This window comes from Lonchura striata, chromosome 34, assembly GCF_046129695.1.
Source record: "Lonchura striata isolate bLonStr1 chromosome 34, bLonStr1.mat, whole genome shotgun sequence".
NCBI lineage: Eukaryota > Metazoa > Chordata > Aves > Passeriformes > Estrildidae > Lonchura > Lonchura striata.
In genome coordinates this window covers 3,863,985-3,883,199 of record NC_134636.1, presented here as the reverse complement: position 1 = coordinate 3,883,199, position 19,215 = coordinate 3,863,985, and the positions used below count along the sequence as shown (strand labels likewise).

General features: G+C 54.2%; 1 protein-coding gene across 1 annotated transcript; it reads right to left on the bottom strand.

Moving 5' to 3' along the window:
- Positions 1-1,732: 1,732 nt before the first annotated feature.
- On the bottom strand, positions 1,733-18,017 carry LOC144247826 (serine/threonine-protein kinase pim-1-like). Its single transcript, XM_077789483.1, has 5 exons — positions 18,010-18,017; positions 3,655-4,084; positions 3,221-3,271; positions 2,650-3,016; positions 1,733-1,974 (listed from the first exon to the last, which is right to left on the bottom strand). The coding sequence occupies exons 1-5, from the start codon at positions 18,015-18,017 to the stop codon at positions 1,733-1,735; spliced, it is 1,098 nt and encodes a 365-aa protein (XP_077645609.1).
- Positions 18,018-19,215: the final 1,198 nt, after the last annotated feature.

Genomic DNA, 19,215 nt, shown 5'->3' with positions numbered 1-19,215 from the left:
GCAGCCTCAGCACCCGCAGAGCCCGGCTGCAAGGAGAGAAACCAGAAACCACCCGTCAGCTGAAGGCTCCTGTCCCCTTGTCCCAGCTGCCCACAGAGCCCAGGCCATGCTGGCTGTGCCCAGAGCCGTGCCCAGAGCTGCCCATCACTGCTGCCTTTGGGAGCAGAGCAGGAGGGCAGGACACTCCCAGCCTGCAGCCAGCCACAGCACACCCAGCCCTCAGCAGCTGCCCAGAGCAGGAGACTCCTTGTGCTTGTTGCCATCTCCCAAAAGCTCTGATCCCACCATGCCAAGCAGGCCGGGACTCACCTCTCGCCATCCTCTGCTGGGAGAAAAGCTGGTCCCAAATGATGTCTTCAGCCTTCTCCAAGGGCACGGCCCATCCACGCTGCAGCTGCTCCCAAGCACTTCCCAATCCTGACTGGACCTTACAATGAACGCTTCCTCGAGAAAAACAAACAACAAATTGTTGAAAAGTGATTAGAGACAAGGGGAAGCAAGAAAAAAACTCTTATCTCTGTCAGGGGTCTGAGGAAGGCCCAACCCCCACATGCTAGGGAAAATCCCACCCATGGGGGAGAGAAGCCCACACTTTCTTTCTTCCCTCCTGCACTGCCTCCCAAAATAACAGTGATCCCAAAGTAAACAAGGGATGTGGAGCAGCCCAAGCCATTCCTTGCCTGCAAAGCAAAGCAGCCCCTGCACAGGTTCTGGAGTCCCACCTCTGCTCCCACCATGGGGGTTTGTTTGTGTCGGGCTGGCTGCCCCAGCCCCAGCCTCAGCCCAGTCCATGCTGGGTGGTGGGGGCTGTTAGCAGGCCCAGGAGCAAACTCCCATTTTGTATCCACCACAACCCATGCCCCCAGCCCTGCCAAAAAACAGCTGGGCAGCCGACTGAAGTTGCTTCTGCCCCAGCACAGGGGGAACCTTTTGTTCCCAGCCAGTCTGAGCAATGCCCAAATCTGGGAGCATTTCCCCGGCTGTGGACTCATCTGCAAATCCGCTGTGGAGCCTGGCTTTGGAGAAGGTGCCAAAAGTTCATCATCTTCAGCTGCCAGTGTCCAAGTTGAGGAAGAGGTTGTCATCCTTGATGTTGTCCTCGCTGTCTCCAGCAGCCCCACCTGGTACAGCTTCTCCAGGGGCTCCTTCTCCTTCCCTGGGGGTCAGACCAGGCTGTCAGGGCTCTGCCCAGGGCCCCAGCTGTCAGGCAACTGGGACAAGCAAAACCACCTTGGATGGCAGCCACCAGTGCTGGGCAGAGCAGCTCCGCTCCAGCACAAGGGCTGCATATTCCCACCAAACAACCCCAGTGCATTGATATAGGCAAGGAAAAAAGTCTGGGTTTCCTTGCTTCTGATTGCCAGGGCATGTGTGGAGCTGTAACTTACCAGGGCCCTGCAGCAAAGTGTGCATGAGGCTCTCTCCCTTCATCTATGACAGGTGACTATCCTGTATCCAAGGTTCACAGAACAGGTCTTCTAAGGAAGGTCTGTCCAAGAAGTGCATGGATAAACACCACCTGATAAGTTCTTGGCACGCTGGGCAGAAAAACCAGAAACCACCAGTCAGCTAGAGAAGGCTCCTGTCTGCTTTGCCCCACTCTTCCCATGCCCAGGCCATGCTGCTTCTGTGCTCCCAGCTGGGCTTAACTTTCCCATCAATTCCCTGTTGTGGAGGAGAGCAGGAGAGCAGGACATGTGCCACCTCCTCAGCGGCTGCCAGAGCGAGATGCTCACGAGCCCGCTGCTGTCTCCCAGCACTGGTATTCCCCCGTGGCCAGAGATGAGGATCCACCTGGAGAGAGCCGCTGTGGCAGCGAGAGCTGATGGTCCCAGCTGATCTTCCGGCCCCTCCTGAAAGGGTGCTGCCCGCAGACCATCTGGTGCAGCAGGATGCCCAGGGACCAGATCGTTGCTGCCTCGCCATGGTACCAGCCCAAGCGGGTCCATTCCGGGGGGCTGTATGACAGTGCTCCTGTGGAATACAGATGGAGTTCATCAGGGGGATGCTGCTGCTTCCAGAGCCTGGCCCCAGCATCCCTGGGCATGCAGGGGCTGCCCCAGTGACACACGGGGTGACTGCTGCACTCTCGCCAATACTTGGGACTTGTGTACAAACTCAGGGCTGGACAAGAAGCCACTGGTTTTGGAAGAGGGCAGCAGAAGCCCCAGCAAGGCCTGACCATGACATGTAAAGCAAAAACCCACTCAGGGGTGGGGGAAAAAACAGGTCCTTATCCTCCCTGCCTGCAGTGCCCCAAAGATATTATGAAGGCAATATTTTATGTTTTCATAAAATATTATGGAAACAAGGTGAGTGGAGCAGTCCAAGCCCTTCCTCTCACCTGCACACCAAACTGGCTGGTGCACTGGTCCTGGCCCCCTCCTCTGCTACCCCCACCCACGGGTGCTTTTGTCAGGCTGGCTGCTGCTGCTCCAACCCCAGCCCCAGGCAGAGTGGTGGGCAAAAACTGCCAGCAGGGCTGGAAGATGCCTCCCCACCCAGCCCCACTCAAAAGCAGCTCAGGTAAAGACTCAGTACTCTGACTGGCAGCAAAAGGGATAATCCCCACTGCCACACCCAGCTTGGCCTGTGAGATGTTGGGCCATGAGATGGTGGGACCAGGAGCACACCCCTGCCCGGGCTCACCTGCAAAGTCAGTGTAGGCTGTGTCCTGCAGGTAGGTGCCACAGCCAAAGTCGATCAATTTTGCCTGGCCAGTGGCCAGGTCAACCAGGATGTTCTCTGGTTTTATATCACGGTGCAGGACCCCGCGGCTGGTGCAGTGCCGCACGGCCTCCAGCACCTGGCGGAACAGCTCCCGTGCCACCTCTTCAGACAGGAACCTCCGTGCCCGAATGAAATGCAGGAGGTCCTGAGACCGCTCCGGCCGCTCCAGCACCATCACGATGCTGTTGGGGAGCTCAAACCACTCCAGCAGCTGGACCACACCAGGGAAGCCGGTGGACACCTTGTCCAGCAGGACGATCTCCAGGGGTGCGCTGGTGCCGTCGGGCTGCGGGAGGACCACGGTGCCACCAGTGGGACTGATGTCGTGCCAGGGCAGGGGAACCCCTCAGCCAGCCCGGGATGCTCTGCGCCCTGCGCTGGCCCCACGCCCGCTCCCCATCGAGGCGTCCTGGTGGCTTCCCCCATGCCGGGCCTCGCCTCATCCCCGCCCGGCACGGCCCGGCTGTTCCCGCTGGCCCCGCTCACTCACCAGCTCGCCCCAGCGCCGGACGCGGTTCCGTGGCACCCTTTTGATGGCCACCTGCAAGCCAAAGGCAGCAGCGGGCTGAGCTCGCCGCCCGCCCTGCCGAGCCCCATCCTCCTGCTTCCTTCTCCTCCTCCTCCGCCTCCTCCTTCTCTTCCTCCTCCATCATCCTTCTCCTCCTCTCCCTCCTTCCTTCTCCTTCTTCTCTCCCTCCTTCCTTCTCCTCCTGCTCTGCCTCCTCTTTCCTCCTCCTCCTTCACTTCCTCCTCCATCCTCCTCCTCCTCCTCTCCCTCCTTCCCACTCCTCCTCCTCCTCTCCCTTCTTCCCACTTCTCCTACTCTCCCTCCTTCCTCCTGCTCCTTCTCTTCCTTCTCCTCCTTCTCCTTCCTCCTCCTCCTCCTCCTCCTCCTCCGTGCCCGCCGCCGGCCCCGCCGCTCACCGGGGCGCCGTCCGAGAGCCGCGTGGCTGCGAACACTCTGCCGAAGCCGCCGCGCCCCAGCAGCGAACCCACTCGGTACCGCTCCTGCAGGGCCTCCTGCGCCTTCCCTGCGGGCGGGACGCGGCTGTCAGCGCTCGGCCCGGGGCCAGGAGCGGCCCCCGAGCGCCCCCCGAGCGCCTTGGGCCGGCCATCCCCAGGCCTTCGGTCTCGGCAACGGGACACGGGAGGCTCGGGGCCGGCGGCCGCGCTGCCGAGCGGCGGAGCTCGGGCCGGGGAAGCCGCAGCGGGGGCGGCGGGAGCGGCCGTGCCGCGTGTGTCCTCCGCGGGGCCCGGGAGGCGCCGGCGCCGGGGCCGGACCCTGCGGCGGGGCCGGGGCCGGGCTCGGGCCAGGCGGAGCCAAAGGGCGGCGATGCCGGCCCAGCCCCAGGCACTGATGCCCGCCCGGCAGCGCCACCGCCAGCACGGCCAGAGCCGGGCGGAGGCGAGACCGCGGCGGGGCGGGCGGGGCCGGGGACGGGGCAGCCCCGCCCGGGGCCGGGGGCGGGCAGGGGGCATGGCCCGGCCCGGCATGGGGAGAAGGAGGCGGGGAGAGGAGAGGGACACCGGGGAAGGACACCGAGGGGAAGGTGTCCGAGAGCGGGGGAGGGAGAAGAGAACGAGAAAGAAGAGAAAAACTGCTTTTGCTGCCGCTGCTGCCGCCGCTGCTGCCGCCGCCGCCGCTGCTGCCTCTGCAACTGAAGCACCGAGGCCGTTTGTCCGCGTGTCCGTTCCCCGCTCGCCCCACGAGCCCCACGGCCGAGCCCCGCGCGCCCCGGGGACAGCCCCTTCGTCTGTCCAGACACGGGAACTTTGCAGTGTGGAGCCCAGATCCAGAGTCCTGACTCCTGCACACTGGCAGAGGAATACCCTCTGCTGTGTCGCTGCTGTGCATTGTCCTTGCTGAGGCTCAAACACCCTTGGGGCACATTCCCTTGCTGTAGGATTCCTACCTGACCCAAGCACTGCACTTATGTCTCCAGCGTTGCTTTCCAATAAAAACAGGGGAAGGAAAACTGCGTGTAGCTCATGCTATTTTTCAGTGTTTATAACTTGCTAAGTGACCCATCTTAGAGGTGAGATCCATTTGGAATTCATGCCATGGAGAAGTCGTGCAACATGGCAAAGGGGAGCATAGAAAGAAAGAGGAAAACATCTTAGATACTTTCTTTCATTTTCATTTCACTTCTGCAAAGCTGTTCCACTTCTCCAGGAATCTTCTGTCTGCTCGTGACAAGAACCTCTCATGGAGAACAAGGTCGAGCTTCTGTCCCAAGATTTGCCACCTGCTGCAGCTTCTCTTGGCTTTCCACACTGCACTGTGTATGCAGCACAACTTTTGCAGCAAAGCAGGCCAAGTGTTTGGAGAACTTGACATGTCCTTTCTTTTCCTGGGGGGCTGGGGAGTTGTGCCACTGGTGAAGTGGCACAATTGTGACTGTTTGTCCTGGTTTCGGGCAAATTTTGTGAGGAAACCTCCAAAAGGAGTCCGTCTACAAATCAAGTTCAAGCGGCCCTTCTCCCTACTATTTCAGGAGAAGACTTCCCTGGAGAAAAGTGGAAAAAACCAGTTTATTTAATAAGTAAAGTATTCACAAGCATGAATAATATGAAATAAACCCCCTCAGAGTTCTGAAGAGGTGGCAATTCAGAAAGTCCTTTTGGTGGGTTGTAGTTGGCTCACTCGGTCTCTTCTCAGTCCCTCTGGCACTGGAATGCAGGGTCCCAGACCTCGGTGGGCCACAGGTGTGAGCTGCTGGTGTTTTTCTGGGTTTTCAGTCCAGAGCAGGTTCAAACAGTTCCAAGAAAAAGGAAAGTCTGTGATGGTTATTAAATTGTTCAAATGTTCAACTCCTGTTTGTTGGCAAGAAACCTTTCTGTGCCTCTGAGTGTCACCATCCCTGAGCCCAAAGGACACAAACCTGATGAGTTGTGGTTCCCACTGCAGGGGCACTTGGGACCTTGGCTCTGCACAGGAGAGCTCTTCATCCACTTTCTCTCTTTTCCTCCCTCTGGGCATGGAGGGAGCTCCTGACTTCAGCCTGTGACTTGTGTGTGGAAAGAGCAAATCTGGGCAGAATCGGGGCACGGAGGGTTTGGGGGAACCTTGGGATCTGTGGTGGGCACAGAAAGTGTTTTCCATTGCTCTGAGACTGGCTACTGTGCCAAGTGGATTTAATAGCCAGCAGAGGAATGACTTCTGCATTTGATGGAGCTGTGCCTTCCCTTGGCTTTGTTGGCTGACAAGAAATGAACATCCCTCTGTGTCTCAGGCAGCTCTTACTCCAAGGAAAGCAGGTGGGAGTTGGAGCCAAGGAGCTGAAACCTGCAGGTGCAGCCTGGGCTGGAGGGAGCTCAGATTTGCACAAGGCTGCTCTGAGTGCCAGGGCTTGGATGGGGGAAATGGTGGGGTGGGGGTAGGGACAGAGTCTGATGGATTGTCAGCCATCAAGGGTCTTGATTTTCATATCTATTCCAACTGCATGAGGAGGTACTTGGATTCAGTGTCAAGTGGAGATTGCACATATTCATTTATGTGGAGTAAAAAAATGAAACAGGACCTAACAAATCTTTTCTGTGTCTTTGTAAAAATAAAGCATTCACTTTGAATACACTACTAAAGCCTGCCTAATTAATCACAAAAGATTTGAAAACTTAAATCAAATTATTCCCAGAGGCTTGGCTTGTTCAAGTATTCTGAATGTTAATGAGCTGCAGGGCACTATTTCTCCAGTGAATCTAACTCAGAGTACACAAATAATTGTAATTCCTTTTAAATGTCATCTTGAGAGAGTTGCTTGGGGGATGAGGGTCAGGGCTTGTGTGTCCTGCTTGGCACAGCCCAGGCAGGGCTTTCACAGCCCCATCCCACACTCCATTTCACAGCTGGAGCTGCTGGTGCCTCTGAGTTCTGCTGCCCCAGCCCCAGGGAGGACTTGGGGTCATTTGGTCACTCAGGAGCTGGGCTGGAGCTCCAGAGGTGGCTGTGGAGCATTGCCTGTGCTGTGGCAGGGACTGGCAGACACTGCTGGGCTGGGATAGAGGCTCTGGGGGGATTGGGGTTCCAGGGCAGGGCAGGGCTGGGGTTCCAGGGCCGGGCAAGGCTGGACCTGCCCCTTCCTCCCCCACACACAAAATGTTTCCAGCCAACAATCTCCTCCAGTCTTTCACACCAGGCAATGTTGGAGGTGAAATCCCAATTCTGGACATAGGCACCTGGATAAGAAGAGTTCTGTTCCATAGGAAGCAAAGCACAGAGCCCCAGTGTTTGGAAGGCAGAGGAGAGCCTCACAAGGCCAAGGTCAGCCAGACTTGTCAGGAATGGCAGATTGTCTGCAGGCAGCTTCTGGATATAGGGAATTTTGGAGACAGAATCACAATTTTGGCCATGGGCACCTGGAGAAGCAGGACAGTGTTGTAATGCGGGCAGCCTCTCTCACCGCGATACCCCGAGCAGTGGAGTGCTGGGCGGTGAGAGGGAAGAGAACGGGCGGCTGCTCCCCCTGTGAAGCTCTGCAGTCCCACTTGGCGTGGGGAGGCAACATGGGACTTGGGGGTGAACAGGATGGTTTCATTCAGTGAGCCCCAAGACCCTCTGGGGAGGGCGAACAAAGGTTTTATACCAGAACTCAAGAGGCGGGGTATAGGAACAGCAACCACTGAGGGTACACCTGGGGAAGAGTCTAAGGAGGGACTAACATAGCACAAACCTATCAGGGGAAACAGGGGAGAGGAGTAACACAAAGTAACCAAAAGGGTGTTGAGCCTCACTAAATAGACAGGGAATGCTCTGGAAGCAGGGGAGGAGGCTACGAGGAGTGACAGGGAATGTTCTGGGGAAAGGGGCAGGGAAAAGGGAGGATTGACAACTTGGAGAGGAGGGGGGTAGGGAAGAGTTTGGGAAGATTGAAAACTGGGCAAGGGAGGAGATTAGGGGTTGGGGGTTGAACATACACAGAACAAATATCAAACTAAAGAAAAACACACAACAGGACAATTCTTTCCCATAGGAAGGAAAGCATGGAGCCTTCCCCAGTGTTTTGGGCACAGATGAGAGGTGACCCTCATGAAACCACTTCCAACCAGACTTGTCCTGGCAATATTCCTATGGGAACAATCCCGGGATAAAAGGACACTTGGACGTAAAATCCCAGTTCTGGCCATGGGCACTTGGAGGAGAAGGAGAGTTCTTTTCCACTGAAAGGAAAGCAGGGAGCCCCAGTGTTTCCTGTCCCAGTGAGCCCCAGTAGCAGAGGAGAAGAGACCTTTAACATGCCAAGGTCAGCTGGACCAGTCAGGCAGTCCACGGGAGGCCAAAGCAGCCAGACCTGTTCTGTGTTCCTTTGGTTGCATGGGGTCCCACAGTGTCAGAATTGCTCTTTGATTACAAGAAGACCTACAGTATCACAATGGACCCTTGGTTCAATGGGGTCCCACAGTGTCACAATAGCCCCTGGGTTCCATGAGACCTCCTAGTTTCACAATGGTTCCAAAGATTCCATGAGGCCATGGAGTGTCCCAATGGTCTCCATGGTTCCCCAGGCCCCACAATGACACGTGAGTCCTCTGATCCATGAGGCCCACAATGTCACAATGGGCCTTTGGACCATGGGGGTTTGCAGTGTCACAATGATCTCCTTTGGCTCCACAGTGTCACAATGGACCACTGATGACACGAGGCCCCACAGTGTCACAATGGTCCTCTTGGTTCTGTGGGGACCCCAGGGTCACAATGGTCTCACTGGTTCCATGAGGCCTCACAGTGTCACAATGATTTGCTGATTCCATTGGGTATCATAGTATCCCAATGGTCTCCATGATCCAATGTGTCCCCCAAGTGTCACAATGGTGTCCATTGTTCCATGGTGCCCCACAGTGTCACAATGGTGCCTTGGTCTCACAGGCCCCACAGTGTCACAATGGCCCCTTGGTCTCACAGGCCCCACAGTGTCACAATGGCTCCTTGCTGGTGCATTCCCTCCTCCCCTTCTCAGGCTGCCCTGCCAGCTGAGAAATGCTCACTGGGCCTCGGCCTTGGCCAGCAGCCCCTGGGCTCAGCTCCTCTGGAGCTCATCACAAACACTGTCTGCTCCAGGCACTGCTGCTGCCCAGCCAGCTCCTGGTTACTTTAGGAGCAGCCCTGGGAATTGTTTGTGTTCCCTCAGTGGCACAACATCCCTGTTCTCACCCTGCCAAAGAAAGCTGCTGATGCCAAGTGCGGCCAGGATGAAACATGGCTGGGACTGCAGCCCCTCTCTTGGGGCCCTACAAACAGCGCTCCAAAAGGAGCCCTTGGAGCTCTCCTGGGCCAGCGACTCCCTCTGAGTGGGGCCTCTCCAAGCCGGGAACTCTCCCGTTTGCTGAATTCGGGGATCCCGAAACAACGAGGGAGCCTGGGCCGATCCCCCCACTCCTCCAGGCTCAACCCTTCCCTGCTGGGGAGATGCCAAAGCATCCTCAGGGAGCATTTCCCCGCCCTCAGGGGAATTTCTCACAGGTGCCTTGCACTGACTCTCTGTGTCTGTGTGCACACAGGAGTGCCTGTGCTGGGGAATGTGGCAGAAATGCTGCTCCCTGAGGGCTCCGAGTGCCCTGGATAGCTGAGCCAGTCAGGCCTGTAAGTGAGGTCAAGTCATGCAGCCTAAGCTAAGTTAAATGCTGCTAAGAGTTGTTCTTTTGCTATAAGTTATAAGCTGAGCTAAATAGTATTAAATGATATTCCTCTATTAAATTGAAAAGTCATAGGTTGTAAGTTAGGTTAAATACTGTTAAACTCTGTTCTTTTGTTAAATTTTGAAGTTGAAGGTAGAAGTTAAGGTTAAGGTATAATTTAAGTCCTGTTAAATTTGACCTCTGTTCAGCTTTTGGGCCATATTCCTTTTATCCTTGCCCTCACTGTCCTATGTGTCCCTATGCCACATAAAGGGACAGTTCTCTGATCATTTCTGGATTTTGTTTGGATTTGTGGTTGATTTGTTTCCTAGGGGTGCCTGAAGTGTTCAGTCAGGAGCAGAGTGACTCTTGCCAAGGAACTTTGTGGTGTTGTCGCTTAATATTAAATCTGGTTTTTGCTGCTCCCTTGCCGGGGACTTTTCAGCACTCTCAAGCCCTCGTTGGTAACAGGGTGAAGGAGCCCTGGCCCAGGCTCTGGCCCTGGGGGACACAGGGACACTGCCAGGGGGTCCCTGTCCCCCCGTCCCACCCCCCACAGCCCCAGCGCCCGTCCCTGTGTCGGGCTCTGGGGTTGATCTCGTGGAACATCCTCTGGGGGAGGCTGCGGCAACGGGGGCGGGGGGACCCGGGGGGACAGGGGACCCCCCTGTGCATGAGCAGTGTTGGACTTCTCTGGGGGAAACTGGGGCAGAGTGACCTCCTCAGTGAAATCACACAGCCCCTGTGATGTCAGAGAGCCCCAGTGATGTCACACAGCCCCTGTGATGTCACACAGCCCCTGTAATGTCACAGGACCCCTGGGATGTCACACAGCCCCTGCGATGTCACACAGCCCACTCTGAGATGTAACAGGCCACCTGGGATTTCATACAGCTGCTCTGTGATGTCACAGCCTACTCTTTGAGGTCCCAATCTGCTCTGTGATGTCACAAAATCTGCCCTGTGGCGTCACAGCCCAGCCTGTGATGTCACAGTCTCCCTTTAATGTCACAGCCTGCTCTAAATTTTCACAATCAGTTCTGTGATGGCACAACCCACTCTCTATTGTCTCAGCCTTCTCTGTGACATCACACAGCTGCTCTGTGATGTCACAGAGGCCTTCTCTATGATGGCAGAGTCTTCTATGTAGCCTCACAGCCCATTCTGTGACATCACACAGCCAGCCTGAAATGTCATAGACAGATTTGTGACATCACAAACTCTTCTGTGATGTCAAACCTCCTCTGTGATGTCACAGCCTGCTCTGTGATGTCACAGCCTGCTCTGTGATGTCAGAACTCACTTATCATGTCACACAGCACCTCTGTGGCCTCACAGACCCATCCTGTCATGTCACAACACCTTCAGTGATGTAGCACAGCCACCCTATAATGTCACAGCACACTCTCTGACCTCACAGCCTGCTGTGTGATGTCCTACAGCACACTCTCTGACCTCACAGCCTGCTGTGTGATGTCACATAATCACAGAAACACAGAATTACTGAGTTGGAAGAGACCTTTAAGATCATCAAGTCCAATCCATGCCCTAACACCACCTCAGCTAAACCATGGCACTGAGTGCCACATCCAGTCTTTTTTTAAACATATCCAAGGATGCTGACTCCACCACCTCCCTGGACAGACAATTCCAGTACTTTATCACCCTTTCCATAAAAAACATTTTTCCCAATATCCAATCTAAATTTCCCTTGGTGCAGCATAAGACTGTGTCCTCTGGTTCTGTCAGCTGCTGTGAGGAGAAAGAGACCAACCCCCACTTGACTGCAACCACCTTTCAGGGAGTGTAGAGAGTGATAAGGTCACCTCTGAGCCTCCTCTTCTCCAGGCTAAACAACCCCAGCTCCAACACTTGTTCCTCACAGGACTTGTGTTCCAAGCACCTCACCAGCCTTGCTGCCTTTCTCTGGATACGCTCCAGGTCCTCCATGACCTTCCCAAACTGGGTGGCCCAGAACTGGACACAGCACTTGAGGTGCTGCCCAACCAGGGCAAGTACAGGGGAAGAATCACTGCCCTACTCCTGCTGGCTACACCATTCCTGATCCAGGCCAGGAGCCATTGGCCTTCTGGGCCACCAGGGCACACTGCTGGCTCATGTTCAACCGGCTTTAGACCAGTGCCCCCAGGTCCCTTTCTGCCTGGGCACTGACCAGCCACACCATCCCCAGCCTGTAATGTTGCAGGGGGTGTTTGTGGTCAAAATGCAGGGATGGGCACTTGGATTTAATAAGCTTCATCTTATTTGACTCTGCCCATCCCTCCAACCCTTCCAGGCCTCCCTGCAGAGCCCTCCTATCTTCCAACAGATGGACACACGCTCCCAGCTTAGTGTCGTCTGCAGATTTACTAATGAAAGGCTCAATCCCCTCATCCATGTGGTCAATAAAAACATTGAACAGAGCTGGCCCAGCACAGAGCCCTGAGGGACACCACTGGTGACTGTCCCCAGCTGGATGCAGCACCGCTCACCACCACTCTCTGGGCCGGCCATGCAGCCAGTTCTGAGCCCAGCACAGAGTGCTCCTGTCCCAGCCGTGGGCTGCAGCTTTTCCAGGAGTGTGCTGTGGGAGTCAGTGTCACAGGCCTTGCTGGAGTCCAAATAGACACATCCACAGCCTGTCCCGCACCCACCAGGAGGGTCACCTGGTCATGAAAGGAGACCAGGTTGGTCAAACACGACCTACCCCTCCTAAACCCCTGCTGCCTGGGTCTGACACCCTGGCCATCCTGTAAGTGCTGTGTGGTGACACTCAGTGTTAACTGCTCCATGACCTTACTGGACACTGAGGTCAGGCTGTCTGGCCTGTAATTACCAGGATCCTCTTTCCCACCCTTGCTGTGAATGGGCATCACATTGGGTAGCTTCCAGTCATCTGGAACCTCCCCAGTGAGCCAGGACTGCTGGAAAATGATGGAGAGCAGCTTGGCAAGCTCATCTGCCAGCTCCCTCATCGCCCTGGGGTGGATCCCATCTGGTCCCATGCATTTATGAACATCCAAGCAGCTCAGCAGTTCTCTGACTGCCTCCCCCTGGATAACAGTGGCCCACTCTGCTCCCTGACACCATCTACCAGCCCAGGAGGACAGTTGTCCTGAAGGCAAATCGTCTTCTCACTAAAGACTGAGGCAAAGATGGCGTTAAGCACCTCTGCCTTCTCTCCATCTGCAGTTATTAAATTCCCTTCCACATCTAATAAAGAACAAAGGCTGACCTTACCCTTCCTTTTACCATTAATATATTCATAAAAACATTTTTTATTAGCCTTTACTGAAGTTGCCATTTCAAGTTCAAACTGAGCTTCGGCCTCCCTAATTTCTTTCCTACATGCCCTAGCAGACCCATTAAACACTTCCTGAGAGACCTGACCCTCCTTCCAAAGATGATACATCCTCTTTTTATTCCTGAGTTCCTCCAAAATCTCCTTTGCCATCCAGGCTAGACGTTTGTCTCATTGACTTATCTTTTGGCACACAGGGACAGTCTGTTCCTGTGCCCTTGAGATCTCTGTTTTGAAACACACCTACCTTTCCTGAAGCCCTCTGTTTTTAAGGGCTGCTTCCCAAGCAACTGTCTGAATGTCTCCTAAATCGGGCAAAGTCTGCCCTCTGGAAATCCAATGTAAAAACCTTATTAGTGCTCCTCCTGACTTCACCAAATATTGAGAATTTTATAATTTCATGGTCACCATTCCCCAAGCAGCCTCCAACCACCACATCTCCCACCAGCCAATCTCTATTTGCAAACATCAGATCTAACACAGTCCCTCCCCTGGTGGGCTCACTCACCAGCTGCAACAAAAAATTGTCCTCCACCAACCCTAAAAATTTCCTGGACTGCCTCTTTTTAGCTGTATTGTGTTCCCAGCAGATGTCCACCAGGTTGAAATCACCAAAAGAACAAGGGCTGATGATCCAGAAACATTCTCTAGCTGCTTACAGAATGAGTTGTCCACCTCTTCTTCCTGGGTGGGTGGACAATAACACACTCCCAGTAGGATGTCAGCCTTGTTGGCCTTCCCCCTAATTCTCACCCAGAGACATTCAATTTCATCATCATTAGGTTCAACACCCATAGCAACAAAACCCTCCCTAATATAAAGGGCCACTGCTCCACCTCTTCTCCCTTTCCTGTCTCTCCTGAAGAGCTTGCAGCCATCTAATGCAGCACTCCAGCCACGTGAGCCATCCCTCCCTGTTTCTGTGATGGCAATTCCATCACAGCTCTGCTGTTGCACCATGGCCTCCAGCTCTTCTTGTTTGTGACCCACGCTGTGTGCACCTCAGCTGGGCTGCTGATTTCACCCCTCACTCAGGCTTACCACCCTTTGGCCTGCTTTCAGACAAACCAGCTACATCTCCCTCCCCCTTCAGACCTAGTTTAAAGCCCTCTCAACACGTTCTTCCAGTTCATGAGCTAAAATTCTTCTGCCCTTACCAGAAAGATGGAGCCCATCTGGTTCCAGCAGGCCAGGTGCTGTAAAAGTCACCCTCTGATTAAAGAATCTGAAATTTTGCCAATGACACCAACCCGTGAGTCACTTGTTGATAATGTGAGCTTTCCTATTGCTTTCACCATTTTTCTCAGACTCCAAAGGGACTGAGGAAAAAATGTCTGTGCCCCTGTCCTATAAACCACCTGACCCAATGCCCTAAAGTCCCTTTCCATTGCCCTGACACTCCTCTTTTCAATCTCATCACTGCCAGCCTGGGGTATCAGCAGTGGGTAATAATCAGAGGGCTGAATCAGCCCAGGCAGTCTCTCAGGGATATCCCGTACCCGGGCCCCAGGGAGGCAGCAGACCTCTCTGTGGGATGGCTCTGGTTGACATATGGGGCCCTCTGTTCCCCTCAGAAGGGAGTCACCTACCGTGATTGCCCTTCTTTCCTTTTTGATGTTAGAGATTGTCCTGGTTTAGGGCAATTTTGGGAGAAAACCTCCGGAAGGAGCCCCCGGAAAGCAAATCCCCACAGTCCCTCCCCCTGACCTGATTCGGGAAGACTGTCCTCAGAGAGAAGTGAATAAAACCTGTTTATTTAACAAGCAAAACACTCCCCAGCACAAAAGAAAAAAGTAAAAACCAAAAATAAAAAACCAAAATCAAATGACAAAAACTCTTTCACCACTCTGAAGAGATGATAAATTCAGAAAGTCCACTCCTGGGAGAGGTTGCTCAGTTCTCAGTATCTGGAGCTGGGCTGCCTGCTGCACATCACAAAATGCAGACTCTCGGTGTTTCCTAGGTCCCAGTCTGGAAAGGTTGGAATGCTGCTCAGGAAAGGGAAAGGAAAAAAACAGTCTAGAGAAAAATTTGGACTGCTTAGTTAAACTAACAAATAAGCAAAAGCAAAGGCAAAAGCAAAAGCAAAAGCAGGAGCGAGAGCAAGCAAGGAACCAAACAAGCAAGCAAAGCAAGCAAGCCCTCACCTCTCCTAGACAACAGACCATGGGGGGAGGTGAGCCAGCTGATAACAAGACAAAACAAACCTTCACTTTCAGAGTCAGTTCTGAAAGCACAGAACATAATATCAAACATAAACAGAACACACGACTGGGGATACAAGCACCTTGATGTCACCTTAGGACAGAGGTGGTGATCTGTCTCACAGATGAATCATAATTGGGAGGCTCACTCGGCAGATAATTTTCTTCTAAACCATCTGGCTGACTCTCCAGATCCAGGGGATCATACCTGATCTGAAGTGGCACCTGGCTTGGCACAGGGGGTTGGGAGGAATTTTTATGATTGCCTCCTCGAGTAGGTACCCACTGCCACTCCCATCATTGACCAGGTGTCCTTGTAAAGCCTGACAGTGGGAGGCATGGGAGACAGGGGGAACCAAGGAGAGCATTGCTGCTATGCCAGACCTCAAGGAACCAAGGATCCACTGTGACACTGCAGGGCCTTGGGGGACCACGGTGACATTGTGACACTGCAGGGCCCAGGGATCTGAGGGACTTTGTGACACCAAGGGGTCCCATGGAACCAAAGGGACATTGGGACACTGGGAAGCCTCTGGAATCATGGAGACCATTGGGACACTCTGGGGTCTCATGGAACCATGGTGTCTTGGTTCGACAAGACAGGAGTCTGTGAAAGAAGGCAAAGCCTCCTGTGCAATGGAGAACGGCAAACCCCCCCTCCCTCTGAATTACCAGGATCTTTAAATTAAAAGGCTCTCAGGCAAAGATATGGGAGTGGGAGTAACAATTCTTTACTAGGAGAAAACTAGACAACAATTTAAAAAGGCAAATGCAATCGGTACAAACAAAACCAGTTAAAGAAAAAAAAAGTCCAGAACCTGAGGGGTGCTAGTATCAGTTCTGCTGGGACAATTGCTTCCCTTGCAGTGGCTGATGAATTGTAGCTGCAGTGGTGATCTTTAGAAGGGTATAGTTTTCTTCTGAAGATCTGGTGGCAGTGGGGCCGGTCTTCCTCTGCGCCGGGGTTGCCTCTGAGCTCCGCCGCCGTCGGCTCAGCGCGCGCCGGCTGCTTCGCTGCGAGTGCCGCCGAAGAGAGCTGCTTCTCCGGGAATCCCGCGAAGAGAGCAAAAGCGAGCTGCTTCTCCCCCTAAAAGCTACCCCTTTATACCATAATAGAGTGCTTGGCTTCCCCCTCTGGGCGGGACCCCCCTCACTTACCAGCCCGGCAGGGAGTCAGTCAATAGTGTATAAACAAACCATTGCCTTTACGGGGCAAACCATTGTCTCTGAGAGAGATAACAAAACCTGTCCGACAGGTTTGCCTTCAACAGATGGCAAATAGAATACAAGCTTATTTTACAACCCAGGACACATGGTGACACCAAGTTGGCTGGGAGCGTTGATCTGCTGGAGGGTAGGAGGGACAGAGACCTGGACAGGCTGGATCCAGGGCCCAAATCCAACAAGGTGAGGTTTAACAAGTCCAAGTGCCGGGTCCTGCACTTTGGCCACAACAAACCTGCAGCGCTACAGGCTGAGGACAGAGTGGCTGGACAGCAGCCAGGCAGAAAGGGACCTGCAGGGACAGAGGGACAGCAGGCTGGCCATGAGCCAGCAGAGTGCCCAGGTGGCCAAGAAGACCAATGGCTCCTGGCCTGGATCAGGAATGGTGTGGCCAGCAGGAGCAGGGCAGTGATTCTTCCCCTGTGCTGGGCACTGGTTGAGCAGCACCTCAAGTGCTGTGTCCAGTTCCAGAGGCCTGGAAGCCGAGGCGCCTCCAGCTTTGGCTGCTGCCGGGCCGTGCAAGGGCAGGGCCTGGGGGAAGAGTTGCTGCCACACAGCCCCGCCGAGGGCTGAGCCCGGCTGAGCCCGGCACAGCAATCACCTCCTGTGCCTGTGTCCGTGCCTGGCATCGCCTTCCTTCCTGCAGCAGGGGCTGGCACCGATGAGTGACTGCTTCCTTCAGGAAATGCTGCTTTCCACAGAACAGGGACAGTGAGAACATGCCTGCAGGAGGCTCCAAGGGCTTCACAACTTTATGCAGCCAAGCGAATGGGAAGCCTTCCCAGCAACCTCATCTAGATTGGAGCACAAATGAGAACATTTTCTATGGTGTGCTGGGATTCCCTTCTGCCTGTGGGAACTGGGCACTGCAAGGCAGCTGGGAAAGGCCGTGGGAGCCAGATGAGAATGGACATGGCCAAAGCTGCACAGGGGCCTGGGGAGCTCTGGGCTGTCTCTTGGCCAGTCTCCACACTTTTGGTAGGCCCTGGGCCACATCCCTGGGAGGGCAGCTGGAGCAGCCCAGGACCCACGAGTCTTCACTCCCTCCCACAGAGGAAACCCTCCCTAAAGCCCAGGGGAAAACCATCCCCAGCGCTTCCCGGGGAGCAGGGAGCGCTGTCCTGGGAAAGGGCAGCCAGGCTGCCGGCTCACCTGCTCCCCGCGCTTGCAGCGGAGCAGCCTGGGCAGCCCTGGCAGGCAGGGCCATGGCCAGGAGGAGCAGGAGGAGGAGGCGCAGAGCAAGGGCCATGGTGCCTTGCCCTGTGCCAGTCCCGCCGCTCTCGCTGCCACCACTGTCCTGAGGCCGCTGTCCCAATGTCAGCACCACTGCTGCCACCGCCGCTGCTGCCGCAGCAGTTGTGCTCCAGGACTGCCTGCTGGGGCCTTGTGGTGCTCTGCAACCACGGGGCTCTGGGACCTCTGTGACCTCAGAGCCTGCTGTGAGCTCAGCCTGCTGTGACCCCAGAGCCTGCTGTGAGCTCACAATCCTGCTGTGATCTCATGGCCTGGGTGGGCATGGACCTCAGGGGTGGAATTTTCCTTCTTGGGGAGGGGGCTCATCCTGCCTGGCAGTTTGTCCAAGAACTGGGCCAGCCCCCTCAAGTCAGTCTCACTACTCTGTGTTCTGGCCACTGGCACAGGAGATCACATCCAAGGATTTCTGGGCCCCTCAAGCACTGTCTACCACAGCCCACGATGCTGAGGAGTGAGTGTTCTCTGGCTGGAAACAAGTGCCAGATTTCCTCCTGATAGTAAAAGGGTTTCAAAATTATGACAATTTAAAGAGTTAGAAGGAAAATTAAACTTAGTAGGGCCTGGGAAAAATACTCTGGGAAAGCATAGGCCGTGCACTTGCTAAAATAGCACATGTGTAGCTAGTATATGGTAAATGATATAATTGTTAGATGTGATGATTGTTTAGTAATTAAATATAATTACCGTTTCATCGTAAGAATGATGAGAAACAGTAGTCAGTGACTTGTACAAGATCACAAGAAACTCATGGTTGAATAAGTTTAATGTATACAATAGAACAATATAAGTTTAAAAATTAACATGTAAGTTATATAACAACAGAATATAGAATACTTTGAGCTCGAAAGTCATGTCGCAGCCAGATTTGGGTCTGTACCCCTGATTCCCTGGGCTCCACAATAAAAGCACCTGCATATAATCATATCCTGTTATAATGTGTGTTCCTGAATGCTAAAACTCCTGTCAGCAGCTTCTTGGCTTGAAGTTTGGCACCTTGGGAGGGCCATGGCTAACACAGTCCTTTTGTTTCACGGGAGAGGTGAAGCCTTTGCTTCACCATTTGCTCTTCATCTGCAATTTAAGGCTCTGCTTCCTCTTCTGGTCCTCAAAGGACACAGTCAGTCAATAAAACAGCGGGAAAAACCATCCAACCTCTTAAATGCTGTGATATGCCAAGGGATACCCTGAGGAGCACACGGTGGGTCTGTGCTGGCTGGCCAAGCCCGAGGCCTTCCGTGATGGAGTGGCTGCCTCAGTGACGCGGTGCCGGAGCTCTTCAGCCCAGCCGGCTCCCGGCACCGTGGCCAGGAGGGGGCTGCCCCCAAAAAGCCACGCAATTCAGGGTGCGGCTGTAGGGCACAACTGCTCTATGGCACAGGAGGAAAGTGTCAAGAGCAGGGACAAGGAATAAGGAGAGGTCTTCTGTATGATTGCTAACTGCGTTTATTGCCAGGAGAGTCAGCGACAGAAACACACAAATGCAGGCTGCGGGAGGGTTTTTAAACAGGGGAGGGTACAGAGCTTTAACCAACTGGGAGAAACCTGGGGAGGAGCACAAGGCGGGGAATGCAATGTTTAAACCAATAGGGAATTAGAGGGGAGGGAAACAATTGAAACAAACCAATGGGGCCTCGAAGGATACAAAAAGGACAGGGAAGTTTCTGGAGAAAGGGGCGATTATGAGAAGGGATTGACATTCAGTGGCACGAGGAACAGGGAACATTCGTCTACAAAGGGCAGGTCTTTGGGAAGTTGGACAACCAGGGCAAAACCAACAACACAAGGGGAAAGGAACAATCCATTAAGGATAAAATATGCTATAGCAACACAAAAGTGGGAGGTTTATAGAACCGAGCATTGAAACAGAATTGCAATTGAAAACACAATAGA